At 38.9% G+C, this 10,865-nt stretch overlaps 1 protein-coding gene across 1 annotated transcript; it reads left to right on the forward strand.

Moving 5' to 3' along the window:
• The first annotated feature begins 463 nt into the window (after positions 1–463).
• LOC119727700 (membrane-associated progesterone receptor component 1-like) lies at positions 464–9,022 on the forward strand. Its single transcript, XM_038199716.1, has 3 exons — positions 464–781; positions 5,263–5,418; positions 5,821–9,022. The coding sequence occupies exons 1-3, from the start codon at positions 508–510 to the stop codon at positions 5,919–5,921; spliced, it is 531 nt and encodes a 176-aa protein (XP_038055644.1). The 5' UTR covers positions 464–507; the 3' UTR covers positions 5,922–9,022.
• The last annotated feature ends 1,843 nt before the right edge of the window (positions 9,023–10,865 follow it).

Raw genomic sequence — 10,865 nt, forward strand, 5'->3', positions numbered from 1 at the left:
CACCTATGCAATTGTGAATTGTTGACATCACGTGGAGTACACTTTGTTTTAAACGGATCATTCGCTTTCCAACATCTCTAAAAGCATTGAAAAATAACGCGAAATGTGATGAGTTCCATTAGGCAGCTAATTTAACAGTAATTATTGCATCAGGATTGCCAAATGGCTTATAAAACTAAAAACTGTGGCTCTTATGTTGTGTGTTTTGATAAAAAAAAATTGTTATTGTGTAATTAACCATAAAAAAACCCGTTGAATAAAATAATGAACTTGGAAGCTATATCACCTTTTGCCGCATGCATTAAAGACTCATCGACTTTTGGTAAATGTGCGGCTGAATACGCGGCCACAAATACGGCCGAATTAGCGGCTACCTTTAGCATTGGAGAAGCGCGCAACAAGCCAAATAATCGGTCTAGTATCCAGTCGCCTCTTATAGCGAATGCAAAGATTGAAATGGTCAACCAGACTAACGTCCCAACACACATAATCTTCGTTTGAATCAAGATGGCGGTCGAGGAACTTTTGAGAGAGCTGTTTTTCAACCCAATAAATCTCGTATTACTGTCCGTTTGTGGGTTTTTGGTGTACAAAATCTTTGTTGGGAGTAGAAGGAAGCCAGATCCACCGAGAGACCCACCACTCCCGAAAATGAAGAAGAGAGATTTCACCCTGCAAGAATTGAAAGAATACGACGGTACCGGCCCAGACAAACGAGTGCTAGTGGCTGTGAACGGCAAAGTTTTTGATGTATCACGGGGAAGGAGATTTTACGGACCAGGTATGACTACTATGAGAATCAAGAATGTTTTAATTGCTAAAAAATGACATTGTCAACCTAAAGCAGACTTCTCTCAATGTAATTACACCTTTTTGAGAATGTTTGAACAGTTTCTTGGGGTAGAAATTACGAATTTCCTACGCGGTTTACAGGCCGGTTGGCAGTGGCAGTGATTGTCCGAAAATTTGGGACTCTCAGTCTCAATAATACTGTGTAGAGTCCCAAAACTTAAGGTATTGAAAACATGCAAAACAAGAAAAAAAACTGGCACCTAAACTAAAACAACCAGTCCAACACAGCTTCAACAGTACTGCATCAATCAACCATGCCAAAACTTTAAGAAACATGTGGCATGAAGCGGGAACTACACATTTCTTCATAGTCAAGCCACCAGACTATTGACACTGACTGAAGAGGTCAGTCTTTTCAAATAGTTGGACCATGGTTGGACATGTACCTGTCTAGGATTTAGCCCCATTTGAAATCACTTGATTTCCCTCTCATGTGCAAAATATTGAAGAAAAGTCTCCTTTAAAAATTGAATTCAGTCTGCAAACTTGGTTGGTGAAAAATTGAGGATATTTTCTTTGCTCCAGTGGAATTTTTGGACAAATTTGCTGGCTAAACTGTGAGTAAAGTGGGCTTGATTTAATTTTGCACGTTTCAGAGCACTCCAGAGCCCTGTCTGTGGCAGTGCCGTACTGTGCAGGGTGACTTGCGTGCTCACGACACGGTAGCCCAACTTGTGTGGCATGTGGCCTCCTTATTGCTGCGCTGTACGTTAGGCCACACGTTAGCCCTGTCGCGCCCCAACTATCGCATCGGTCCCAACTATAGTTGGGCCTGTCCCAACTATAGTTGGGCCTGTCCCAACTGTAGTTCCACAGTTGGGCTGGCCCAACTATAGTTGGGCCTGTCCCAACTATAGTTGGGACGGTCCCAACTGTAAGTTCCACTGTTGGGCTGGCCCATCTATAGTTGGGCCACTCCGATCTTTTTATTTTGCGGTGTCCCAACTATAGTTGACATTGATGTACAACTGTAAAACGTTCCCTACAGCTCTGATACACGTCTGACTTTACTGGGGACCACTGAAATTAGTTATTGATGGGGCGAATCTATAGTTGGGCCACTCCAATCTTTTTATTTTGCGGTCCCAACTATAGTGTACATTGTTGTACGATTATAAAACATTCCCTACAACTCTAATACACATCTGACTTTACTTGGGACCAATGAAATTATCTATGGGTGGGGACCATCTGTAGTTGGGCCACCGCAATATTTTTATTTGGCAGTCCCAACTATAGTTTACATTGATGTACGACTATAAAACATTCCCTACAGCTCTGTTACATACTGTCCGACTTTACTTGGGACCTTTGACATTAGCTATGGGTGGGGCCCATCTATAGTTGGCCGGCCATGGCAATCTTTGAATTTTGCAAAATGTTGCTGGACAATAAAACCCAGCAGCAGCTGGACAACTCATCCAACTAGGCAGTACCACGTGACCGGCCAGCCTTGCGGCATGCATGCACGACGAATACACGGTGCCAGCGCCGCGGAACATTTAATCCAACAAGATCTATCAAGCATGAAGCATCCGGCGCAACTCCAGTCCTAACTATAGTTGGGCCGACCCAACTGCCGCACTATAGTTGGGATAGTCCCAACTATAGTTGGGACCGATGCGATAGTTGGGGCGTGACAGCCCCATAGATATGGCCAATTTACTGGACTACCTCCGTAAAACCACACTTCCACTAGTCCGAGTAAACTAGGACTCTACGGATCGCTTTTTTATCATTTGGACATGGTCGGGCGATACTATCGCCCGACCATGTCCAAATGTTAAAAAGCGATCCGTAGAGTCCTAGTTCCTCGGAATACACTTCCACAATGTGCAAAAACATGTCAAAGTTGTCAAATTTTGATTTTCACATTTAGGCTTAGTTTGTAGTTTATTTTGGCTTTAGAACTAAAACTCACCTTGCTCACCCTCTTTATAGGCTAATCAGAAAGTGCTGCCTTTTTCAGATGTCCATTTTTGTGTGATTTTTGTATTTTTTCCAGATTCGTTTGCACACATTTGCGTATCAAAATTTCAACATACAACTTCACGAAAATTAGACATCTGAAAAAGGTACCACTTTCTGATTAGCCTATAAAGAGGGTGATTATGCTTCCAAAGCAAAAAAAACCTACAAACTAAGCCTCATGTGAAAATCAAAAATTGACAAGGTTCTACATGTTTTTGTACATGGTGGAAGTGTGGCCTTTATTTACGCAGGTAGTCCAGTAAATTGGCCACATTTATGGGGCTAGCCACACATCTGGTTGGCACAATTGCAGAATACCCCGCCACTCTATCTATTATCTATCCACCTCGTAGCCGGCTACGGAGACACGGTTGATTGCCTTCAACAAACCTCAGTGCTACCTGCATGTACTAGGCCAACAAACGTCATGCTCCACTGAACTCGGTTGTGTTGCTTCATTCTCAAGGGGACCCCCACTCAGTATCCGCGTAGCTGGCAATGGACAGAAATTGTTTCTTTCCCAGTGATTCCAACCTTGTAACCAGAGATTTTAGGGGTGTATTTCCGAGTGGCGGTGTATTCTGCAATTACTTCATCTGGTTTCCCAACGTACTGAGGATTTAGTCCGAAAAGGGCGCATATGGACAGAAAGATGTCAAAATTTCTCAAAAAAATTTGAAGAAACATTACCTAATCTACCCGGAGGGCAAAAGATGAGACATCATAGAATACAACGGTATGCGGGGGTATGTAAAAAAAAATCCCCCAAAAAATGCTATTTCTAGCACATAATTTATAAAGCTACTTCTGATGTTCAAAAACTTATACAAAATATGTTGACTCTGAGTTGATGCTTGTTGAAGCCAGTTGAAACTTGGTGACGCATTTTAGTAGGACCCGTTCTAACTTATGAACTAAGACAGACTATTCCCTTATTGCAATGGGGCATATGGACGTAAATACAGAGCCTGGGTAGTACACATTCTGTCTGATATGAAAAATGGTAGAAAGGTTAAAGACATCTAAAAAGTTTTGATTTTTTAGCTATTGTATAGCTGTTTTAGCTATTATAATAATATTTGTGATTTGTGCACTGCTAGGTCCTCAACAGACAGGGATCTTCAGTGCAAAAGAAGCCGTGCAACACAAAATATGGCCAACTTTACTCATTCTTTAGCCAATAAAATTCTCTAAAATTTTCTTGAGAGAATGACAAGGTCCTGAGTATTTCACCAGCCAAGTTTGAAGGCTCAACTTTAATTTTAAAAGAGCCTTTTCTTTAACATTTTGCAACTGAGTGATTTCAATTGAAAACCTTAGACTAGATTGGTACATGTCCAACCTTTTGCATCCAAATTGACCAATCGACATCTTATTCCAGATTTCAGAATGAAATGCTGTTATGTCGTCCCCCCTTTGGCTGGCACACCCGGAGTTGCATAAATTTGCATGCTTAGATATCAGACGTTGGACCAGACACAGAAAGGGTTCCATTATGCAAGCAGCAAATATGTGAACAAATGCAGATCAGATAGGCAACCATTATAAAAGTACATGTATATCTGTAGCCAGCTAAAGGAATAACACACACTTGTTTAAGTCAACAGAGACTGAATAATCTGTCTGTGGTCAAGGTGTAAATCCAGTGGACTTTGTAACTTGTTGCAAATATGTTACCTGTACTCGCTGTTGGCTTGTGTGCATGTGCATGCCATGCATGAACCAAATCAAAGTGCCAATGTGTCTTTTTAATAATTTGGAAATACATGTATGTGAAAGGTTCAACCTTAAAGTACACGTACAACATGCATTGTACATGTATGAATAATGTCTTTCTATTTGAAGAGCTGTTAAAAAGTAATATGTCATATTCAAAACACAAAACAAAATCAGGTGCTATTTCGTGATCAAATTCCCAAATAGCTGAGACTCTTTTGAAACAATGAGTGTTACAATTAATAAAAATATATGATGCGATCAAGCTAAATGAGTCGTTTATCGACCCCGGTCAGAAATATTTTTATTACAGATTTGAAAAAAGCACAATCTCAGCATTACTGCTGTGAAAACCGCACGCTGATACTATCTTCACTTCAAAACTTATGGAAGTCAGAACACCAAGAGATGTGATTAAATAATTTAATGAGGTGGCCCTATTTGGCCTGTATCTCCAAATGAAAATTCCCGACAAACAATGCATGTAGCTTGATCGCATCACATATGTTAAAGTTAATTAAATATAAATTGTTCAACGCCCCCCCCCCCTCCTTAAAAATAGATAACTAAATAAGAAAAAATGTGCCATTAGTTTGGCATACCATTTGTTCCAATTGTTTTAGTATATCAGTGCAGTTCTAAGAAGTGTGAATGAGTAAACTTTCTGAAAAAAAATTATTTAGCTTTTATTCCATATTTTCTTTATTGTGATGTTTTTGACAGGGGGTCCGTATGGTGTTTTTGCTGGTCACGATGCTTCCCGTGCCTTGGCAACATTCTCTTTGGATAAGGATTCTTTCAAAGATGAATATGATGACCTTGCTGATCTAGACAAGGAATCTTTGGATGGCGTCCGGGAATGGGAAATGCAGTTCATGGGTAGGTTTCATATTAACTTTAATATGATATGAGAGCCCAATCGAATATAGATGCAGCAGGAAATATAACTGCAAATTTACAGCAAAGTAAATATCAATTGTGAACCAGCCACAAGATAGTTGTAGAATACAGGTAGTTGATAGTTGAGATATAGCATTAACTTCAACGTTGAGATATACGTGTAGCATTAACTTGAACATGATCTTTGTTTCTCAACTTTGTACAGAAGTGAACCCACACGTAAGCTTTTGAACCTTGGTTTTACATTTGCTCTTATCTTTCTTTCTCTAAATAAAATGAATTTCCTTCCCAGATGCTTATTAGTTTTTCATCTTGTGGAAATTGTTGCTCTATTCATATTTTTAATTGAATTGTTTGAGTACCCTCTTGTCATTCCCACAGAAAAATATGACTATGTCGGCAAGCTGTTGAAACCAGGGGAGGAGCCCACAGAATATTCAGATGACGAATCTGCTACAGATACAGAGAAGAAAGATAACTAGGCACAGTGTAATGTGGGAGAGCAACAACACACCACAATATGAGCAAGTAAATTAATTCAGTGAGCTTTCTTGGAATTTGGAATATTCTGTTCACTTTGTCAATATTCAACACCAAATTTTGAAGCATTCCATGTTTAAGAATCTTCGCAGCCCTGATATGCAGTCGGACTAAATTATACAACTTGTCATCCAAGTTTCAAGTTTCATGCATAGCTCTGTGTTCAAGGGATCCTGCATTCCCATTTATTCTCAGTAAAATGCATAGGTTAAGATATCTTTCTTTGACAATGCAGTAACTGTGCCTCATTAAGATATTTCATTTTTGGTGTACTACTTTGCAGTACAATTTTATCCTCGCCTTTACCAAAACAGAGCGTGTCTACCCAAGCAAGATAGTCTGCATATTCTAAAATATGAGTTATACGTAAGTGACTAATAAGGTATTTCGATTAAAAAGTAGTTTGCTCTGTAATTTTTATCACTGCATGTTGTGGTGTGTTGTACAGTGGACCACCTCAAGGACCAGTTGGATTAAAATACTGGTGCCAGTAAAAAGATCACACTATCATTACATGGTGGCTGTCTTATGCAGGAAGACAATTACTTTTTAAAAATATATAAGACACATACATGTACAACATGTACACATTAGGCCTTTTCGCACTAGAACAGCTTGTTGCTAGTGTCTAGGGGTTTCTTATCCATGTCTATGAAGCTACAACCCTGCTCTTTCACACGACAGTTCTTGCCACCAGAGAAGATGTCTGGCCCTGGAGACAACAATTTCAAGCCTGATCCTGAGCAGGGTTGAGCTCTCCCCGGGAGATAACAATCTCAGGGGTGGCTCAGGCTGAGAATTTAAAGTGTGATTCATGGCTTATATTAACCCCAGTGTCGCCCGGCGGCCCGGGGCCACTCCCAAGATTTTGTCTAGTGTGAAAAGGCCTTTAGCTGACTAGTGGCGTAAGCATTCAGCTAAACTTGTCATTCAGAAGAAATGAAAAATGAAGATTCAATCTCGTAAATAAATGATAGTCATTCTTAAAGTTGGAGCGTTATTCAATTGTTTTGTTTTCCTTACAATCGTGTTGGGTCTTTAAAAGACCAAAACCTCTATGTTTTGCACAATGCAAATCTTTCTCATGTTCTACACAATTTCACTTTTTAACCAACTGTATACGTGTGTACGTAGGATTTCCTCTTTTTCTTTCTTTCTTAAACACTCCTGTGGTCTGATTTCTGGACTTCCTTCAACTGTTTTTTTTAAAGCAATCCTAATACTTCTTTGATAATGACTCACAGCTTTTTTAAAGTCTAAACATGCACTTGTAGTGGGCAAACTTCCTTTTTAATTATTTGAATGCTGTTACGATGCCTGCTTTGACTATGTTTTGACAAAGTTTGCACATTTAGATGGCCATAATTAAAGATTTTTCTGTAATCAAGTAAGTTCAAAATCATTTAGTTTTTCATCAGTAAATTGCTGTTTTAATTTTATTTAACAAGACCATTGTTTCAGTGATAAGAAATAGACAAACCAAGCACGTTCATGTTTAAAGCAGGAATTCTAATTGATGACTATCTTAAAGCCATTGAGATGAACCCATATATCCATAGTCAAAAAAATCTTGCAGACTCTCACTTTCGAATGTATACATTTTATTTTGTTCTTTGCCTAATTTCAGGCAGTATAAACCTCAGATTTAGATAATATTCAGTTTTTTTGTTTTGTGTTTACATAACAGTAGTTAAGTTAACTCTCAAGAGGAGCTGATCTAGAATAGTCAAACTTCCAATTCCAATGGAGACAAACATTGTAAATTTGTAATGTGTTTCACTTCCAAAACTAATAATGTACATTTAGGATACATGTACTTGATCATCTGAAGTCAAAAACTGCGTGTACCATATGGCAAGCTGTTAAATTACTGTTACATGTACCTATTAACTGATATGTGCTTAATGAAATTAATTAATTTACAATGTTTGTAATTGTATGTGTATTCCAATAGAAATAGAAATTTTGTACATGGTATCTACCATGTCAACTCTGGTTTGCAAGTTGCTAGTAATGGGTGCGTTCGTTTAGCTCACCCGAAGTTTGCAAGATGTTAACTTCAGATTGCAGAAAATGTCAGTTGTGTACATGCTTTTCTTAAAATTTGCAGTTTTACAAATGCTTCTAATTTCCACAAACATTGTACAATGTACAGAATATACATAATCAGTCATTGATTATAAATGAGTATAAGTCTTGCGTATATTTCCAGAGAGGTGCCAATTGGGATTGGAGTACCTCAAAACTTGGAATGTTCCTGTGTCTTTAAGAATCCTTGATTTTGAACTTGGTATGATCTCAGAGTGTCAATACTGCCAACAGGTCCCACGATCAAATAAGTTCTATATATATTTGCTTATTGGAAATATTTGTGGTCTACATGTAAGTCTGCTCGCAGTGGACACATCAGTCATCCTTCCAATTAGAACATAATATTTCTAGCCCAATTTTCCAAATGTATTATGAGTTTTGAGACCGCCCATTAATAAGTTAACTAGCTGCTTGCATGCATGCGTTAGTTGCTAGGGATAATGATCTCATGGAATTGTTTGTGATGAACTTCACTTGTAAATGCGTTAAGCTATTGAAGTACAAAGTTGATGAAAAATAAAATCTTAAAAATCACTGTTTTTTAATGATAGTTTGGCATTAAGTAAATTTTCCAGCTGCCAGGAAATTTGGTTTAGATTGGAGAGCAGAATTTAACTTGGGATTTCTGCTGGAACACATTGTTGAAATAATCACATGACATCAATGGCAGTTTGTTGCTATTGATTCCTTTGTTCAGTTTTATTCTCTTCTTTCAACCCAACTTATCTCATGCACATTTCTAATCAACACATGGTAACAATTCTTCAGTACAAAATAAATAACTCCTAAATAAATAGGTACATGGGTAGATACTTGTTGTACATGTAAGTCCATTGATTTCATATACGTCGCTGGTGTTGTAAATCAGCTGGCTGTACTGCGGGTTGTTTAGAATATTGAATTTGGCTGTGGGATTTCCAATAAAATCAAAATAAACTAAACCCATTAATAATGCTTTGTTCATCTTTTGTTTTTATTTGTATGAAGTTAAATTTCACTTGGTAGGCTGCTTGTACTGAAAAGCTTACTGGCTTTGTAGCTATCTACAAATTTCTCAGAATGTTATTTTGATTCACCGCTTTTATTATACATGTGTGTTTGACATCTGACAATGCACCCCATAAATTAATATTAAAGAGCGCCCTCATCGATGACATATGTTAAGAGACGCTCCGCTGAAAAGAGTGTTATGATGGGGGAGGGCGCCCCTTGCGTTGGGTAGGTAAAAGCAGATGTAATGCACTCAACTTATACTTATAGTTCTAGTTGTGCAAAGCAGAAATGGGGGGTGGTATGGTAGTGAACAATTTTACCCAAATCTTTCCACTTTTCATCAAATGTTTTATTGTTTATGGCTAATTCTTAACATGATTTTTTAAAGTAAACAATATGTTTATTTGATTACTTATTAAATTAATTAATATCAATTATCATACCGTCAACAAATTGAAGGGCATCATACAAGCATTCCATTCATGTTATGAGCAATGGGTTTTTACTTGAAAAATGATTGTACATGTACATGTATTCTCAATTAATGATAAAAACAAAATGCTGGGTGGTTTTTTTTAGTGGTATTTAGGTGGAAAACTTGAAGCTGATTTCCATAAATTTGAACAACTTCAGGAAAGTTGTAGTCTTTTGAGGCATCATTCGCCGCTATAGAGTCCTTAATGGTGCTGATGATAGACAAGATATATTTTTCTCCGGACACATTTTTAAGAAGTGCGGGGTGGCCCGGGGGTTTGTACCATGTTCTCATGGGGGGGGGGGGGGCGCTGCTAATGTTCAAACAGGACGACTGACGATCATGGACACTATCTGACAGTAGGTGGCACTTTTCAAGTTGGGCGGCCCAAGTGCCGACGGTCGCGCGAAATTCCAAAAAGGGCACTCGCACTAAGACCACCGGTGAAAATGCAACTTTTTTTTAAAGAAAAGAAAACAGCACTTGTTAAACAAGTACGAGTGGGCAATAAGCTCTGGCGAAAAAAATGCGACACTGATGGCATATATGGAACACCATAATATTGGTCATTAATATCGCAGACAGTTCCTTGATACGTCCAAAAAATATGTCCTCAAGTTCTCTACGGTCCAACCACGACAAATGGCGTCCACCTTGTTCGAGGAAGATGTTCGCTCGTACACCCCCGCCCTGCAAACGCAGGACGCTGGGATACTAGCTCTGATGAGCTTCACAGAATCTTGTGAAGGAAGTGGCCTATGACCTATGTATAAAGCATCTGGCTGCAGCTGTTCAAGACCGCAGTTAGACAATGTGCGCAAATGCTATCTGAAAACTTCCCATAGAAATGCGCACATTCCATACCGGATGTGATTTCTGTTTCATTGCGGACCATGTGGACACAATTTTGAGCGTCGCATAATGCAATCCGACCGTTCGTGATTCGAAACGGAGCCTAAGCAAGTGACGGGAATTGTAAATTTACAACACAGATAAGTTTTACAGAATTTCCTACATTATTACGCTTTTCAACGAGAAAAAAATCTCTAAACTGGAATAAAATAGTAATGAATCAGTCTTAACGGCCGTTTTAACCCTTGCAGAGTCATGACCTTGATGACGCGCAGGCCACTGGTCACGCAGAATTCATCAGAGTATCCCAGCGTCCTGTTTGCAGGGCGGGGGTACTATACGAGCGAAGAGGAAGATGTTGGGCATTACAGCACGCGCACAAGTGCGAGTGCACATGAAACTATGGTCGTGTTGCAAGAAGTCTTACCATACTCCCAAGGAGGACAGAAAAAAAGTGCTAGAGCACAATAAGCTC

The sequence above is a fragment of the Patiria miniata genome, unplaced genomic scaffold (assembly GCF_015706575.1).
Source record: "Patiria miniata isolate m_02_andy unplaced genomic scaffold, ASM1570657v1 HiC_scaffold_20, whole genome shotgun sequence".
Lineage (NCBI taxonomy): Eukaryota > Metazoa > Echinodermata > Asteroidea > Valvatida > Asterinidae > Patiria > Patiria miniata.

What these genes read in the sequence shown, in the direction of transcription:
- LOC119727700 (XM_038199716.1), top strand. Translation starts at nt 508, where the DNA reads ATGGCGGTCGAGGAACTTTTGAGAGAGCTGTTTTTCAACCCAATAAAT. An exon ending in AAGGAGATTTTACGGACCAG is followed by an intron (nt 782 to 5,262) that starts GTATGACTACTA and finishes TGTTTTTGACAG; the next exon opens with GGGGTCCGTATGGTGTTTTT. An exon ending in ATGGGAAATGCAGTTCATGG is followed by an intron (nt 5,419 to 5,820) that starts GTAGGTTTCATA and finishes TCATTCCCACAG; the next exon opens with AAAAATATGACTATGTCGGC.